At 50.6% G+C, this 19,008-nt stretch overlaps 1 protein-coding gene across 1 annotated transcript; it reads right to left on the reverse strand.

Moving 5' to 3' along the window:
- Positions 1-927: 927 nt before the first annotated feature.
- On the reverse strand, positions 928-18,735 carry LOC140902430 (zinc finger protein RFP). Its single transcript, XM_073322488.1, has 7 exons — positions 18,304-18,735; positions 16,284-16,379; positions 10,964-11,194; positions 10,642-10,664; positions 9,807-9,922; positions 8,349-8,408; positions 928-1,486 (listed from the first exon to the last, which is right to left on the reverse strand). Exons 1-7 carry the CDS (start codon positions 18,718-18,720, stop codon positions 969-971), a joined length of 1,461 nt encoding a protein of 486 aa, XP_073178589.1. The 5' UTR covers positions 18,721-18,735; the 3' UTR covers positions 928-968.
- Between the last annotated feature and the right edge of the window lie 273 nt (positions 18,736-19,008).

Here is a 19,008-nt window from a genome sequence, read left to right on the forward strand (position 1 = left end):
GTCACACGCTTCAGTCACTGGGCCTCCTTCTCCCAGGCTTCCTGCTGGTGCGGAGCCTCCATCTTTCCCCCAAGGACCCAAACCCTAATTAATTAATTAACTCTGTGTCCCTGCCACCTCCACAGCTTCCTGTCCCCTGGCCAGCTATTAATTCTACCCCCAGCCCCCACATCACTTCTGCCTCCTGTCCCTCCATCCGTTCTGACCCTGCCGCCCCCACATCTGCCCCTTGGGGCCCATCTGCTCCTCCTGCAGCTCCAGGGGTCCTTAATAGAATCATAATCATAGAATATCAGGGTTGGAAGGGACCTCAGGAGGTCATCTAGTCCCACCCCCTGCTCAAAGCAGGACCAATCCCCAATTTTTGCCTCAGATCCCTAAATGGCCCCCTCAAGGATTGAACTCACAACCCTGGGTTTAGCAGGCCAATGCTCAAACCACTGAGCTATCCCTCCCCCCGGTGAAGGAGCTATCCTTCACCCCTCCCTCTTCCCATCCCTGGGGCTGCAGGGGGGTGGGGTGGGGGGAGGAGTTCCCAGGTGTCACAGAGATGAGGTATCGGGGGTTGGGTAGACAGGATTCCTCCAGGGTCATAAAGATGAGGCAGGAAGCTAGACAACTGAGAGTCCTCCAGGGTCATAGATACTAGGATGATGGTGGCTAGAGAAGCCCCCCCTTTTTTTTTTTAATTCCCAGAGGGCTACTCCCCCAATATCTCAGTGACCCAGTCTGACCCAGGATCCCCGGAGTCCTCCTGGACCATAGAGGACAGTGACAAACAGGCGGGACAATCCATGGGGCAATGAGATTGATTTTTCTGCCACAAGCACTCCCTGATCGCTGTGGTTTGACAGTCCGGACCTGAGACCCCAGGAGCCTTCCGGAAGACTGGTGTCCTCCAGGGTCACGGAGACTAGTATGTGTGAGGCTAGAGAGGCCGATACACCGTGGAATATTCCCCCTACGTCTCAGGGACACAGTCTGAACTGGGTTTCCAACCCCACTGAGAGCCAGGGGCGGATTCTCTCCCCATTGAAAGATGCTGGTGGGAAAGTAAAGATCGGAGTCTCGTTATCAGCGTTGAAAAATGTCACCTGCCCCCATTCATAGTCCAGTGAAACCCGGATCCTCCTGGGGACCCAGCTCAGGGGCAGGGGGGTCACAGGGGAGGTGAGAGCCTGGTACTGACCCCACCAACACTGCTCCACTGCCCAGATCCCGCCCTCAGGGTTATAACTGATCCCTTCCTTCCTCTTCACAGACTCTCTGGCCGCCCCCACAGCCCAGAACAATCCATCCCCCACCTCCACCTCCCAGGAATGTATCCCTGAGGTGAATCCCTCATAGCCCAGCACACAGGGATCAGCGTCAAATCTCTCAGGATTGTCGGGCAGATCCTGCCATGTGTCTCCCCATCTCACACTTTTCCGATCCTCAGACAGGACGAGTTTGGGATGAGCCGTATCTGGATCCAGAGTCACATTTGCTGGAGAGAGAGAGAGAGAATCAGAGCGTTAAAAGCAGAGCTCAGCCCTGGAGGAGTCTGGGACCATGTCTTTCCGTCCCCAGCAGACCCGTTCTGGCTGGGACATTCCAGGATCCCTGGAAGCTGCCTCGGCCCTGGGGACCTGAGATGTCACTTCAGTTCCTCAGCCTGTATACTGGAAACCACTTCTGTACCTTCTACTTTGGTTATAGAGGCTGCAGATTTTAATTAGGAGAGTCCAGAGGAGGCAGGTACCAACTTGGCACCCCAGAGGGAAGTTCCCTCCCCTAAATGCATCCTCCACTCCCAGGCCAGGGAGCAGAGACGAAAACGCAGCACTGGGAAGGGAGCCAATGAATGAAGGTCAGTGAGCAGGAAGTGGCGTTAGGTGGGGCAGCCCCTTTCCCTGCCCAGAGAGAAGAGAGGTCTGGAAGAGAAGTCTGTTTTTGAAGTCGATCAGAGTGATCAGAGGCTCGTTCACCTGCACATCTACCAATGTGATCTATGCCATCATGTGCCAGCAATGCCCCTCTGCCATGTACATTGGTCAAACTGGACAGTCTCTACGTAAAAGAATGAACGGACACAAATCAGATGTCCAGAATTATAACATTCAAAAACCAGTTGGAGAACACTTCAATCTCTCTGATCACTCGATTACAGACCTAAAAGTGGCAATATTTCAACAAAAAAACTTCAGAAACAGACTCCAAGGAGAGACTGCTGAATTGGAATTAATTTGCAAACTGGATACAATTAACTTAGGTTTGAATGGAGACTGGGAGTGGATGGGTCATTACACAAAGTAAAACTATTTCCCCATGTTTATTTCACCCCCTCTACCCCCCACTGTTCCTCAGACATTCTTGTCAACTGCTGGAAATGGCCCACCTTGATTATCACTACAAAAAATCGTCCCCCTCCCCCTCCCCCAGCCCGCTCTCCTGCTGGTAATAGCTCATCTTAAGTGATCACTCTCCTTACAGTGTGTACATGTTCTCTGTGTAGATAAATCTCCCCACTGTATTTTCCACTGACTGCATCCAATGAAGTGAGCTGTAGCTCACGAAAGCTTATGCTCAAATAAATTGGTTAGTCTCTAAGGTGCCACAAGTCCTCCTTTTCTTTTTGCGAATACAGGCTAACACGGCTGCTACTCTGAAACCTGTCATTAGAGAGACAGCATCTCCCCAATCCACAAAGCAGCTTCAATGAGAAAGCCAAGTCCTGCCCAAAGGAAAGGTGGGATGCTGGAGAAGAGCCATGGGGAGAGTCTCTCCCCCAGGTGAAAAGGGGAAGGATGTGACAGCCATGAGGAGAGAGATTTCTCTACTGATCGCACTGATCATAATATTAGACAGACACATCAATGTCAGTACAAATGACCAGGCCACAAATAAGAAGTTTCGGATGCTGGCCAATGAGAGAGTCTGGTTATTGGTGCGTGGGAGAGTTGTTTTCATGGGAATTTTCAGTTAATCGAAGGAAAGTCTCCACCAGAGCTTACCCTTTGGCTGAGCACCCAGAGATCCTCCCCTTCCCTGCTCTAGCTCAGATGGCAAAGAATCTGGAGGGGAAAAGGGTGGAAGAGATTAGGTAGACTCCAGCGAGAAACTGCTGAATTGGAATTCATTTGCAAATTGGATACTATTCATTTAGGCTTAAATAGAGACTGGGAGTGGCTAAGTCATTATGCAAGGTAGCCTATTTCCCCTTGTTTTTTCCTACCCCCCCCCCCCGACATTGGAGGGGGGTGAGAGAACCTGGATTTGTGCTGGAAATGGCCCACCTTGATTATCATGCACATTGTAGGGAGAGTGGTCACTTTGGATGGGCTATCACCAGCAGGAGAGTGAGTTTGTGTGTAGGGGGGTGGAGGGTGAGAAAACCTGGATTTGTGCTGGAAATGGCCCAACTTGATGATCACTTTAGATAAGCTATTACCAGCAGGACAGTGGGGTGGGAGGAGGTATTGTTTCATGATCTCTGTGTGTATATAATATCTGCTGCAGTTTCCACGGCATGCATCCGATGAAGTGAGCTGTAGCTCACGAAAGCTCATGCTCAAATAAATTGGTTAGTCTCTAAGGTGCCACAAGTACTCCTTTTCTTTTTGCGAATACAGACTAACACGGCTGTTACTCTGAAACCGGTCTCTGAATTGTAACACCATTTTGGGGAGCTGCCTCTCCCTCCTAAGTGAATCACAGAATCCTAGAATATCAGGGTTGGAAGAGACCTTAGGAGGTCATCTAGTCCCAACCCCCTGCTCAAAGCACGACCAACCCCAACTAAATCATCCCAGCCAGGGCTTTGTCAAGCTGGGCCTTAAAAACCTTTAAGGATGGAGATTCCACCATCGCCCTAGGTAACGCATTCCAGTGCTTCACCACCCTTCTAGTGAAATAGTGTTTCCTAATATCCAACCTAGACCTCCCCACTGCAACTTGAGACCATTGCTCCTTGTTCTGTCATCTGTCACCATGGAGAACAGCTGAGCTCCATCCTCCTTGGAACCCCCCTTCAGGTAGTTGAAGGCTGCTATCAAATCCCCCGCACTCTTCTCTTCTGCAGACTAAATAATCCCAGTTCCCTCAGCCTCTCCTCGTAAATCAGGTGCCTCAGCCCCCTAATCATTTTCGTTGCCCTCCGCCGGACTCTTTCCAATTTGTCCACATCCTTTCTGTGTGGGGGCCCCAAAACTGGATGCAGTACTCCAGATGTGGCCTCACCAGTGCTGAATAGAGGGGAATAATCATTTCCCTCGATCTGCTGGCAATGCTCCTACTTATGCTGTCCAATATGCCATTAGCCTTTTTGGAAACAAGGGCACACCATTGACTCATATCCAGCTTCTCGTCCACTGTAATCTCCAGGTCCTTTTCTGCAGAACTTCCACTTAGCCTGTCGGTCCCCAAGCTGTAGTGGTACATGGGATTCTTCCGTCCTAAGTGCAGGACTCTGCACTTGTCCTTGTTGAACCTCATCACATTTCTTTTGACCCAATCCTCCAGTTTCTCTAGGTCACTCTGGGCCATATCCCTACCCTCCAGCGTATCTACCTCTCCCCCCAGTTTAGTGTCATCCACGAACTTTCTGAGGGTGCAATCCATACTATCATCCAGATCATTAATGAAGATGTTGAACAAAACCGGCCCTAGGACCGACCCCTGGGGCACTTCGCTTGATACTCGCTGCCAACTGGACATTGAGCCATTGATCACTACCTGTTGAGCTCGACAATCTAGCTGGCTTTCTATCTATCTTATAGTCCATTAATCCAATCCATACTTTTTTAACTTGCTGGCAAGAATACTGTGGGAGACCGTATCTAAAGGTTTGCTAAAGTCAAGATATATCACGGCCACTGCTTTCCCCATATCCACAGAGCCAGTTCTCTCATCATAGAAGGCAATCAGGTTGGTCAGGCACGACTTGCCCTTGGTGAATCCATGCTGACTGTTCCTGATCACTTTCCTCTCCTCCAAGTGCTTCAAAATGGATTCCCTGAGGACCTGCTCCATGATTGTTCCAGGGACTGAGGCGAGGCTGACTGGCCTGTAGTTCCCCGGATCCTCCTCCTTCCCTTTTTTAAAGATGGGCACTACATTAGCCTTTTTCCAGTCATCCGGGACCTCCCCCGATCACCACGAGTTTTCAAAGATAATGGCCAATGGCTCTGCAATCACATCCGCCAACTCCCTCAGCACCCTCGGACGCATTTCATCCAGCCCCATGGACTTGTGCATGTCCAGCGTTTCTAATTAGTCCTTAACCTGCTCTTTCTCCACAGAGGGCTGCTCACCTCCTCCCCATACTGTGCTGCCCAGTGCAGCAGTCTGGGAGCTGACCTTGTCTGTGAAAACCGAGGCAAAAAAAAGCATTGAGTATTTCAGCTTTGTCCACATCCTCTGTCACTAGGTTGCCTCCCCCATTCAGTAAGGGGCCCACACTTTCCTTGACCACCTTCTTGTTGCTAACATACCTGTAGAAACCCTTCTTGTTACTCTTAACATCTCTTGCTAGCTGCAACTCCAGGTGTGATTTGGCCTTCCTGATTACACCCCTGCATGCCCGAGCAATATTTTCATACTCCGCCCTAGTCATCTGTCCAATCTTCCACTTCTTGTAAGCTTCCATTTTGTGTTTAAGATCAGCAAGGATTTCACTGTTAAGCCAAGCTGGTCACCTGCCATATTTGCTATTCTTTCTGCACATCGGGATGGTTTGTTCCTGCACCCTCAATAAGGCTTCTTTAAAATACAGCCAACTCTCCTGGACTCCTTGCCCCCTCATATTAGCCTCCCAGGGGATCCTGCCCATCAGTTCCCTGTAGGAGTCTAAGTCTGCTTTTCTGAAGTCCAGGGACCGTATTCTGCTGCTCTCCTTTCTTCCTTTTGTGAGGATCCTGAACTCAACCATCTCATGGTCACTGCTGCCCAGGTTGCCACCCACTTCTGTTTCCCTTACCAATTCTTCCGTGTTTGTGAGCAGCAGGTCAAGAGGAGCACAGCCCATAGTTGGTTCCTCCAGCACTTGCACCAGGAAGTTGTCCCCAACACTCTCCAAAAACCTCCTAGATTGTCTGTGCACTGCTGTATTGCTCTCCCAGCAGACGGCAGGGTGACTGAAGTCCCCCATGAGAACCAGGGCCTGTCATGTGGAAACTCCTGTTGTTGTCTGAAGAAAGCCTCGTCTACCTCATCCTCCTGGTCTGGTGGCCTATAGCACACGCCCACCATGACATCACCCTTGTTGCTCTCGCCTCTAAACTTAACCCAAAGACTCTCAACAGGCTTTTCTCCAGTTTCATACTGGAGCTCTGGGCAATCAGACTGCTCTCTTACATACAATGCAACTCCTCCATCTTTTCCCCGCACCTGTCCTTCCTGAACAGCTTATACCATCCACGACAGTGCTCCAGTCATGTTAGTTACCCCACCAAGTCTCTGTTATTCCAATCACATCATAGTTCTTTGACTGTGCCAGGACTTCCAGTTCTCCCTGCTTGTTTCCCAGGCTTCTTGCGTTCATGTACAGGCACCTAAGATAACTAGCCGATTGCTCCGCTTTCTCAATATGAATCAGGAGGCCTCCCCTGTTGCACCCTCCTCCTTGTGTTTCCTCCCGGTATCCCACTTCCCCACTTACCTCTGGGCTTAGGTCTCCATTCCCTGGCAAACTTAGTTTGAAGCCCTCCTAACTAGGTTAGCAAGCCTGCCTGAGAAGATGCTCTTCCCTCTCTTTGTTACATGGATCCCATCTCTTCCTAGCAATCCTTCTTCCTGGAACGACATCCCATGGTCGAAGAATCCAAAGCCCTCTCTCCGACACCACCTGCATAACCATGCATTTACCTCCACAATTCGACGGTCCCTACCTAGGCCTTTTCCTTCTCCAGGGCAGATGGACGAGAACATGACTTGCGCCTTATCCTTCTTCCCAGAGCCATGTAGTCTGCAGTGACCATCTCGAGGTTATTCTTGGCAGTATCATTGGTGCCCATGTGGAGAAGGAGGAAGGGGTAGAGGTCCGAGGGCTTGATCAGTCTCAGCAGACACTTTGTCACATCCTGAATTCTAGCTCCAGGCAAGCAGCACACTGCTCGAGTCTCCCGGTCTGGACGGCAGATGGATGACTCCATCCCCCTTAGGAGGGAGTCCCCGACCACCACCACCTGTCTTCTCTTGGGAGTGGTGATCAGGGATCTCCCATCCCTAGGACAATGCATCCCATGCCCTCTGTTCGATGGGATCTCCTTCTGATCCCTTCCCTCTGATAACTCTTCCAAGTCGTTCTCCGCCATAGTACCTGTGCAGACAGCCTGAAAATGTTTCCTTACCTCTATCTGCATTGCGGGTACATGGGTTCTCTTCTTTCTTCTTCTGGAGGTCACATGCTGCCAGTTTTCTTCCCCGTTCTGCACGGCTCTCTCTGATTCTTCAGCATGCTGTGCCTGCAGTGCCAAAGCTGGCTTCTCTCCAGAAAATCTCCATTTTCTCTGATGCAACTCAGGGTCGATACTTGGTACTTGAGTGCATGAGGCCAAGCAGAGATGCCCAGACAGTTCCTCCCCCTGGCTGCAGGAGCTGCTATGGTGGCTTCAGAAACTGCCTCTCTCCCTGGTTCCCGGCTGCATCTTCCTGCTGGGGCTGCTTCTCTCTCAGGATTAGAGGAAGGTCAAAACCTGAAGTTGCAGGGAGGGGAGTAAGAGGAGGGAGGCAACAGATATAAACCCCAGGGGGAAGTGTGTGCTGAGCCCGTCCTGGCAGCTCTTCTCACTAGCCTGGGAGAAGTGAAGGGAAGGGATATTAGAGAAGAACCTCTCAAGGCCAGAGAGTGGTGAAGAGGAGGTGGCCTTGGGAGGGGTAGCTCCTTCTCCAGCCGAGAGAGAAGGGAGGAGGTACCAGCATCAGAGGGAGAAATGAGCAGTTCAAAGGGGAGAGCTCAGCCCAGCCCTGCTGAAAAGAAAGGTAGGAATGTTGGTGAGGAGCAACGGGAGAGAGCCCCACCCTCACTCAGGGGAAAGGAGAGGAATGTGGCAACCCTCTCAACTGAATATTTCAAAGGCATGTGGATGTGCCTGGAAAAGCCAGGGTCAGCGTTAAGGCCCTTTGTGTGTAGGCGAGAGAGTATTTCTCTTCATCGGCATGGGCATGAACTCAGCACCCAGGCTAGAGTCAGGATTGTTTGTTTGACATTTGCTTGGGATCTCTTCAGTATTTCATGTTTGTATTTTTAGTTTTAGGGGGAGTGTCGTGGTCAGGGTTGGTTTCATTGGGAACTTGAGCTACAAGTTCATGAAAATGTTTTCATGGGATTTTCCTCTTCATTTAAAGATAATCTCCACGTGAAATCTCACCTGGTCTGTCTGATCCCAGGGATTTCCCTCTTTTTACCTCCAGTTCAGAGCGCAGCATGTCTGGAGGGGGAAAGGATAAAAGAGATGAGATTTCATGCTGTTCTCTTTATAGTGACATCCCCATTCTTAACTGACATAACTTTGTTTTAATTACACAAGAGAAAAATTTGGAGAGACAGAGACACTCCCAGATCTTTAATAAAAGCTAATCTGAAACATTCTATTTTCTCTTTTGTTCAGGCATCTCAAATCAACTGAACCAATGTCCATTAACCCTCAAAAACACCCAAGGATATATTATGTGGAAGATAGATTTCCTGTTCACTCATCCTCCAGAGCCCAGTTGGGTTGTCTCATTCTCCTTTTGCATGTTGTCGTAACCTAGGCCCAGATCCTGCAAAGAGTTTAGCATGACAGAACAAGGAGCAATGGTCTCAAGTTGCAGTGAGGGATGTCTAGGTTGGATATTAGAAAACACTGTTTCACTAGGAGGCTGGTGAAGCACTGGAATGGGTTACCTAGGGAGGTGGTGGAATCTCCTTCCTTAGATATTTTTAAGGTCAGGCTTGACAAAGCCCTGGCTGGGATAATTTAGTTGGGGTTGGTCCTGCTTTGAGCAGGGGATTGGACTAGATGACCTCCTGAGGTCTCTTCCAACCCTAATCGTCTATGATTCTATGAAAGCAACTTTACAGTCCTGGGCTCATTGGACATGAATGAGATTTTGCAGGCTTAGGGCCCTGAATTGCAAGCTCTTTGGATCGATTTACTCAGTATCTGTACAGAGCTCAGCACAGTGGGGCCCTCATCCTCCTTAGATGTAAAAATGAATAATAATAAAATCATTTTATAGCTGTGGAAACCGAGGCAAGGAGAGGGTTGGCTCAATGGGCCTGATTCACCCCTGTGTTGGTAAAGTGATGGGGGACGCAGCTTGTGGTTCCCCTATTCAGTGGCTGCAGAGGCTGGTGCAGACTTTAGCACAGGCTAGGGAAGCCTTGTGGCCCAGCCCGAGTGGCATCCCTGTTTCAGTGACTGCTGTGTGGCGTTGCCAGGGGGCTGAGTATCAAAGGCACAGCTTTCCCCTGGTCACACCCCTCTATCCCTGCTCCACCCTGCCCTCAGCAACCCCACTCTGTTCCCAACCACCCAGCAAGGAACGCTCCTTGAGCACGAGAGGTTTCTGTCCTGGAGTGATTCACCCACCCTGTAGTTGGGAGAGAGAAACTGAGGCACCCAGCTCTTGCTATATTTTCATCTGAGTGATTTTACCAAAGCTCATCGAGTGAATCAAACTGAGACATCCTGTTGCCTGGGTCCCTACTACATACGTTCAGTTTCTCTACTTTCTGTTTTTTATTAAATAGATACACACTGGAATAACGAACCAACTGACTAACTCCACCCACAGTCCCAGAGACACACTCCGATTTCTCCTCCGAGATTCCTTCTTGGTACCTTTGAACTTCTTCATAGTCTCTGGTAGAGCAAAATTTTTCTGAGAGAAATCGCTGAATCTCTTTTCCAGCTCAGCAGAAAGCCCCACTGGCTTCTGGAACTTCCCCATCTCACACCTGGAAAGAGAGAATTTCACATTATTCTATTGCATTTACTGATTCGTTATCATCCCTTTCTAGTGGAAGTTGCTGCTCTGAAGGACCTGGAGTTAGAATTCCTCTGCTTCTCCCAGCCTCAGAGCAGGGGCAGCACAGGCCAAAGGCCCCATTAATATTCTTCAACTCTGGCCTGCAGAGAGCAGATCTGAGGATAAAAGAGGAATCGAGTCTCCAGGGCCAGTTCTCTCCTTGACCTCCATGCACTAATACTGGTATGTTCCCATATTTCTTGCACTGAGTGTTATGGGATCTTTCTTCCAGGCAGTAGACTGAGACCTCAGCTCCACGGAAATCAGCTCATTCCACACAGAACTCCAAACAGTCCTCGGGTGCGAAAGAATCTTGATTCCTGCTGACCAGGGCATGATTGTACCCCGTGCCCTAGAGGTGAAAGGCCCATATTCTACCCCCAGAATCCTGAGGCAGCCAGTCCCCAGGGATGTATCATATCTAGGAAATCCTTTAGGTCAGTCTTTCCCACTGACTAGATAGTTCCAGAGTCTTGTATAGAAGGATAGACCCTCAGGATTAAGTTCATCTCAGAGACTTGTATGCAAAATGTGACCCTGTCACACAAATTTTGCTGGAGAACTTTGGGGAGATGTGTTGTTAACATGGTCTCCAAGCCCTTTCCCAGCACTGTGAAGCACAACGGGGAGTGAGTGAGAGCCACGTACCTGCTCAAGGTGCGTCTGACATCCTAGAGGGAAGAGAGAGAGAGAAAACAAACTCAATCGCTCATGGCGCACCCTGGGGTACTCAGGAAAGGGATTTTGCAGCTCTGGGGAAAAGAGGCACTGCCCTGGCCCCGGGGCCGTGCATTGGCTGATTTAATGTAATCTCTAACATAAATGAATCTGTAACCCTTGCAAGAGAAACAATAATTCACATTTCATGAATGCGCACACTGAGTTACACCGTGATCTCTGACTGCTGGACACCAGTGCCCATGATTCAGGAGTTGTGTTGGGCTTTGGGATAGTTTTAACTCAGTCTCACCTGCAGGAATTCACTCGCTGGCTTCTGACACTTCCCCTCCATCTCACTAATCAGGTCACTGAGACAGGAAATCCCCTCAGAGAGTTTAGTGACATTTTCATTCTGTATCTTCACAATCTCCTTTTCCAGGTTTTCCAGCTGGGCCAGCAGACGTCGCTCTTGTTCCTCCAGGAACTTCCTCAGTTGCTGAAATTCGTCCACAATCTTCTGCCTCTCGGTTTGTGTCTGTAGCTGTGTTTTTAAAAAAGGAAGTGACATAGAGGGAGCCTAGGGTCCTTTCACAGAGTGCTGCGTGAGAGAGAATTTCTTTACAAACTCTGTGATGGCTGACACGTCACTAACACTGCAGTTACTAGAGAGAGGATTTTCTAAACCTTCCCATTTGTTCCTAATATCTCTTAATGGGATATTTCCATGTCTGATAAGGGGGCGGGCACTGGGGCTGTCTGTTTGTTTGTTTCAGGGGAGCCTGGCTGTTTAAAAATAGCCAGAGTTTCGCAAACCAGCTGAGCGGCGGCAAACCAGCAGAGCAGCACACAGCAGGAGTTTGCCTGGGAGTTCGCCTGGAGTGAGCCCAGTGAGGCTTACATCTTGCCAACTTCTCTGAGGAAGCTCATAGTAAGAAGGTGATATGGAAGGGGGGGGTTAAGCTGTTGTGACCTGCACTGGATGTGCCATGTTTGTCTTTCTTCCATAGGACAGAAGCGACTTTGTGTGTACAAAGTGCAAGCTGGTCTCCATACTGGAAGGGAAGATTGAAGGTCTGGAGCAACAGATAACGACCCTGCGTTGCATACGAGAAACGGAGGATTTTCTGGACAAAAGTCAGGATATGCTTCTATGGGCACAAAGCTCTAAAGATTTAGAGCAGGTTGCACAGCGGAGCCAAGAGGCCAGTGAAGAAGCTTGGCAACATGTGACCTCCAGAAGAAGAAGGGGGAATGTCCGGGTTCCAGCAACGTGGACATAGGTAACTAACCGCTTTCATGTTCTCTCCACAGGTACCATTGCGGAGAGTGGACCAGATGATATGTCTGGGGGGAGAAAGCAGGAGACTCCGCTGGTTGGAAGGCATGAGATGCGCTGTCCTGAGATGGGGGGTTCCACGACCACCACTCCCAAGAGAAGGAGGCGGGTGGTGGTGGTCGGGGACTCTCTACTCTGGGGGACTGAGTCATCTATCTGCCGCCCTGACCGAGAAAACCGAGAAGTCTGCTGCTTGCCGGGGGCTAAGATTCGCGATGTGACAGAGAGACTGCCGAGACTCATCAAGACCTCGGATCGCTACCCCTTCCTGCTTCTCCACGTGGGCACCAATGATACTGCCAAGAATGACCTTGAGCGGATCTTAATGACTGCGGACTACATGGCTCTGGGAAGAAGGATAAAGGAGTTTGAGGCGCAAGTGGTGTTCTCGTCCATCCTCCCCGTGGAAGGAAAAGGCCTGGGTAGGGACCGTCGAATCGTGGAAGTCAACGAATGGCTACGCAGGTGGTGTCGGAGAGAAGGCTTTGGATTCTTTGACCATGGGATGGTGTTCCATGAAGGAGGAGTGCTGGGCAGAGACAGGCTCCACCTTACGAAGAGAGGGAAGAGCATCTTTGCGAGCAGGCTGGCTAACCTAGTGAGGAGGGCTTTAAACTAGGTTCACCGGGGGAAGGAGACCAAAGCCCTGAGGTAAGTGGGAAAGCGGGATACCGGGAGGAAGCTCAGGCAGGAATGTCTGTGAGGGGAGGGCTCCTGCCTCATACTGAGAATGAGGGGCGATCAGCAGGTTATCTCAAGTGCTTATATACGAATGCACAAAGCCTTGGAAACAAGCAGGGAGAACTGGAGGTCCTGGTGATGTCAAGGAATTATGACGTGATTGGAATAACAGAGACTTGGTGGGATAACTCACATGACTGGAGTACTGTCATGGATGGTTATAAACTGTTCAGGAAGGACAGGCAAGGCAGAAAAGGTGGGGGAGTAGCACTGTATGTAAGGGAGCAGTATGACTGCTCAGAGCTCTGGTATGAAACTGCAGAAAAACCTGAGTGTCTCTGGATTAAGTTTAGAAGTGTGAGAAACAAGAGTGATGTAGTGGTGGGAGTCTGCTATAGACCACCGGACCAGGGGGATGAGGTAGATGAGGCTTTCATCCAGCAGCTCGCAGAAGCTACTAGATCGCACGCCCTGGTTCTCATGGGTGACTTTAATTTTCCTGATATCTGCTGGGAGAGCAATACAGCGGTGCATAGACAATCCAAGAAGTTTTTGGAAAGCGTAGGGGACAATTTCCTGGTGCAAGTGCTAGAGGAGCCAACTAGGGGGGGAGCTTTTCTTGACCTGCTGCTCACAAACCAGGAAGAATTAGTGGGGGAAGCAAAAGTGGATGGGAATCTGGGAGGCAGTGACCATGAGTTGGTTGAGTTCAGGATCCTGACACAGGAAAGAAAGGTAAGCAGCAGGATACGGACCCTGGACTTTAGGAAAGCAGACTTCGACTCCCTCAGGGAACGGATGGGTAGGGGACTAACATGAAGGGGAAAGGAGTCCAGGAGAGCTGGCTGTATTTCAAGGAATCCCTGTTGAGGTTACAGGGACAAACCATCCCGATGAGTCGAAAGAATAGTAAATATGGCAGGCGACCAGCTTGGCTTAACGGTGAAATCCTAGCGGATCTTAAGCATAAAAAAGAAGCTTACAAGAAGTGGAAGGTTGGACATATGACCAGGGAAGAATATAAAAATATTGCTCGGGCATGTAGAAATTAGGAGGGCCAAATTGCACCTGGAGCTGCAGCTAGCAAGAGATGTTAAGAGTAACAAGAAGGGTTTCTTCAGGTATGTTGGAAACAAGAAGAAAGCCAAGGAAAGTGTGGGCCCCTTAATGAATGAGGGAGGCAACCTAGTGACAGAGGATGTGGAAAAAGCTAATGTACTCAATGCTTTGTTTGCCTCTGTCTTCACGAACAAGGTCAGCTCCCAGACTGGACATCACAACATGAGGAATAGATGGCCAGCCCTCTGTGGAGAAAGAGGTGGTTAGGGACTATTTAGAAAAACTGGACGTGCACAAGTCCATGAGGCCGGACGAGTTGCATCCGAGAGTGCTAAAGGAACTGGCGGCTGTGATTCCAGAGCCATTGGCCATTATCTTTGAAAACTGGTGGCGAACAGGGGAAGTCCCGGATGACTGGAAAAAGGCTAATGTAGTGCCAATCTTTAAAAAAGGGAAGAAGGAGGATCCTGGGAACTACAGACCAGTCAGCCTCACTTCAGTCCCCAGAAAAATCATGGAGCAGGTCCTCAAAGAATCAATCCTGAAGCACTTACATGAGAGGAAAGTGATCAGAAACAGTCAGCATGGATTCACCAAGGGAAGGTCATGCCTGACTAATCTAATTGCCTTCTATGATGAGATTACTGGTTCTGTGGATGAAGGGAAAGCAGTGGATGTATTGTATCTTGACTTTAGCAAAGCTTTTGACACGGTCTCCCACAGTATTCTTGTCAGCAAGTTAAAGAAGTATGGGCTGGATGAATGCACTATAAGGTGGGTAGAAAGTTGGCTAGATTGTCGGGCTCAACGGGTAGTGATCAATGGCTTCATGTCTAGTTGGCAGCCGGTGTCAAGTGGAGTGCCCCAGGGGTCGGTCCTGGGGCCGGTTTTGTTCAATATCTTGATAAATGATCTGGAGGATGGTGTGGATTGCACTCTCAGCAAATTTGCGGATGATACTAAACTGGGAGGAGTGGTAGATATGCTGGAGGGCAGGGATAGGATACAGAGGGACCTAGACAAATTGGAGGATTGGGCCAAAAGAAATCTGATGAGGTTCAATAAGGATAAGTGCAGGGTCCTGCACTTAGGACGGAAGAACCCAATGCACAGCTACAGACTAGGGACCGAATGGCTAGGCAGCAGTTCTGCGGAAAAGGACCTAGGGGTGACAGTGGACGAGAAGCTGGATATGAGTCAGCAGTGTGCCCTTGTTGCTAAGAAGGCCAATGGCATTTTGGGATGTATAAGTAGGGGCATAGCGAGCAGATCGAGGGACGTGATCGTCCCCCTCTATTCGACATTGGTGAGGCCTCATCTGGAGTACTGTGTCCAGTTTTGGGCCCCACACTACAAGAAGGATGTGGATAAATTGGAAAGAGTCCAGTGAAGGGCAACAAAAATGATTAGGGGTCTGGAACACATGACTTATGAGGAGAGGCTGAGGGAACTGGGATTGTTTAGTCTGCAGAAGAGAAGAATGAGGGGGGATTTGATAGCTGCTTTCAACTACCTGAGAGGTGGTTCCAGAGAGGATGGTTCTAGACTATTCTCAGTGGTGGAAGAGGACAGGACAAGGAGTAATGGTCTCAAGTTGCAGTGGGGGAGGTTTAGATTGGATATTAGGAAAAACTTTTTCACTAGGAGGGTGGTGAAACACTGGAATGCGTTACCTAGGGAGGTGGTAGAATCTCCTTCCTTAGAGGTTTTTAAGGTCAGGCTTGACAAAGCCCTGGCTGGGATGATTTAATTGGGGATTGGTCCTGCTTCGAGCAGGGGGTTGGGCTAGATGACCTCCTGAGGTCCCTTCCAACCCTGATATTCTATGATTCTATGACATCAGTGGCGCTGGAACTATTTCTAGGGTGGGGGTGTTGAGCTGCGCCCCCCCTTGTCCCTGTTCGAGCCCCTCACTGCCCCAGGTTGGGACCACAGCTGGGGGCGGCTGCAGAGCTCCAGGCACGGGGCCGGCGGCCGGGATCCCGGGTGGCAGCGGGGCCCCCGGGCTCGGGCTGGTGGCCGGGACCCCGGTGTGGGGCGCAAAGCCTGGGGGTGCTGCAGCACCCTCTGCACCCCTACTTCCTGCACCTATGTCTGACATGGGCAGGACAGTGTGTTATCAGAGGCCTAAGTCAATCCTGATCCAGAGCAGCAGGAGGCAGGACTCAGCCCTACATTAACAGAGATGCCAGGGGAGAAAAAAGAATGAAACAATTCAACAATACGAGAAATGCCTGCAGGCGGCAGACAGCCTGCCTGGGGTCTAGTCAGTTCAGCTGGGGGGGGAGATTTATGAAAGCCACAAGGGCTAGAAAATTAACTCATTAATTTGGAATGGGAGCTTAGAGTCTGAGGCATATGAGACGGTCCTGATCCTGGGAAAGGACTTCTCAGGCCCTGTGTATGTGAGTGCACACACAGGAATCCAACACAGCAATCCATGGTCATGGAGCAACACACACTAGCCCGCATTCCCCAAGGCCACAGAGCAATAGGCCTACAAACACACCTCCCATCGCAAGTCCCTGCGGGGTTAATAGCAGCGGGCACCTACCAGGTACTCCTGGCTTTTCCCCTCGCCAGTCACTTTAAATCCCAGCAGCTTCTCTCTCTCTTCCCTCAGAGTCTCCAAATGGGCCTGAATCTTTCCCTGGAGAAACCGAAATAAGTTGGCTGGTTCCATTCCGAGGGTTGAGAGCATGTGTGTAGTGGGTGTTTTCCACCCAGTACTCAGTCGGTGACTGTCGGCCTGTAGCGGGGCACTCACCCCGCTCCTGTGAAAGGCTAGGCTGATTGGGGAAGCAGCCACAGCTGAGGCCATGCCCCAATCAGGCCACACCTGGCCCTATAAAAGGGAGGTGAGCCAGGTACTGAGGTAGTTTCTCTCTAGCTCTGGAGAGAAGGGCACCTGAGGCTGGCCACGGCCAGCTCCAGCCTGGTAACTCCCCCGACTGCAGGCCTTGTGCAAAGCCTACTGGGGATGCAGAGGGGCAGCCCGGGGATAGGCAGAGGCAGCTGGTCCTACCCCACTGCCAATGATGAGTAGCTATTACAGACTACGGTCTGCCCCAGTGAGCGGGGCTAGATGATGGCTGGCAGTAGCCACTGAGGCAAGGTGGGTTTAGAGGGTTGGGGGTTCCCCTGGGAGGGGAGACCCAGACTGTGGGTTACTGCTGGGGCAGAACCCTGAGGTAAAGGGGTACTGGGGTCCAGGAGAGACATGGAGGTCTTCAGGCAGGTGAGCCACTGTCCCGCTGAGGGTGTTCTGGGCTGGACAAGAGCTAATTCCCAAAATGACCAGCAGGAGGTGCTGTGCCAGCGAGTCTCAACCTTGCTACACGGCCTTACTAGGTTTATGACATGAGGGACACCAAGGAAATGAATTCTCATTCATGGAGACTGGCAGTGGTTTATATTCGGGCAGTTTAGAATTATTTGGACTGACTTAAACCAGTGGAGAAAGCTGGAGTCACAGGGTGGTGAATCAAAAATCAATTTTTTTAGATAGTTTAACTAACAAAGTGTGATACAAACCCCAGAAGCCACCAGGATTAGAAATACGGTCTTGGATGCTCACAGGAGCTCAGCTCCCTCTGAATTTCAGCCCTGAACCCCTGGGGATTGGACTGGTCTAAGCACTAGGGCAAAGCCCACTGGCCGTGGTGATTTGTGTTGTGAGAAGTTGGTCTATGGTGTCCCAAACCCTTTCATTCGCAGTGGCCTCTGGGGAGCTGTCTGGACCCCCTTTCTGTGTGAATGCCAGTTACTTGGGGTCCACACAATGTTTAGCACTGCGATCTCCTCTAGTACGGCCGGCAGCTGAGTGTAATCACTCATGGGGCAACATGGGAACGTAGAATCCCAGTGGGAAACTTCATCTCCCTGCTGGGCCTGGAGCCTTTAGCAAGGAGTCTTTTCCCTCTTAATGGCTGCACTTTGTCACTGCTTAGCGCTGCTGGGGAGGCAGCATGGCCTTGTGATTAGGGCCCTGGTTTGGGCCTGGGGAAAGCTGGGTTCTGTTCACAGCTCTGCCGGTGACCCTGGGCAAGTCCCTGCTTCTGTTTCCCCTCCCATTCTTGGCTGTCTTGTCTGGTTAGCTTTAAACTGCTTAGGGCAGGGATTGTCCCTCGCTGTGTTTTGTGCGGGGCCCAGCGCAGTCAAGGTCAGGTCTTGTTTGGGGTCTGGAGGGGCTGCTGGGATGCAAAGAACCGCGATAATGCAGACGACAATACACATCCGTTATAAAAATAGCAGCTTGTAACTTCCTCTGCTCCGATCTGAGGACAACATGCTGATGGAGATCGGCCTGCAACTTCTGTGACTTAAACCTCTTGGATCCTTTCCCCGGTTCATTTGAGGGGGAAGTTGCCTTATTTCCCCAGTGGGAAGTGGTTTGGAAATGGTGTCAAAGAGACGTTGCCCACATCCAGCCTCTTGGCTTTACAGCGCATAAGGGTGCAGTTACAGCAAAAGCTGTCAGGGAGAGAGATTGCGTCTGACCCGTAAATTGGGTTGAAATTACCCTGTCATTAAAATTCAATTTGAATGAATTAGACTGGCCAGTGCTTCCCTACCTTGTACTCCTGGGCAGCCTCCTCTATGGGAACTGCTGTGTGAGCTCTGTGAGCCCGGGATCTGTCGCACACCACGCAGATCAGGGTTTGGTCCTCTTCACAGAACAGTTTGAGAGGCTCCCGGTGCTCGCCACACGCGCTCTCCCCTCCTGCATCCTTCATCACCTGTAGACTCAGCCGTTTGGCTAGTTCGAGGACATTCGCCAGGGGCCGGTTTGGCCTCAGGTTTCTCTGCTGAGTGGTTTCTCTGCACTGAGGACAGGAGAAGCTTGTATCCTGACTCTCCCAGCACTGGTTGATGCAGGCTCGGCAGAAACTGTGCCCACAGTCTATAACCACTGGGTCTTTAAAATACTTCCCACAGATGGGGCAGCTAGCTTCATCCTGGAGACGGTCCACGGGGTTCTCTGCGGCCATGGCTCCCTCTGGACACTGCTACTGGGTTATTTTCACTTTCCCGAGCTCAGAAATCCACCCTGCTTGCAGCAGCAACTGGGCGTCTCCCTGCTCAGGACTGACTCATGCTGTTTGCGGAGCTGGAATGAGTCCACTGGTAACATAAATGCCCCATGATCCAGATGGATCCCTCCTGCTTCCTTCAGGATTCGGGCTGATCCATCCCTTCCAACGCACAGACTCTCTGGCCACCCTCACAGCCCAGTATTCACCCCCACCCCACCCTAGGAATGTCTCCCCGAGGTGAAT

The sequence above is a fragment of the Lepidochelys kempii genome, chromosome 24 (assembly GCF_965140285.1).
Source record: "Lepidochelys kempii isolate rLepKem1 chromosome 24, rLepKem1.hap1, whole genome shotgun sequence".
NCBI classification, from domain to species: domain Eukaryota; kingdom Metazoa; phylum Chordata; order Testudines; family Cheloniidae; genus Lepidochelys; species Lepidochelys kempii.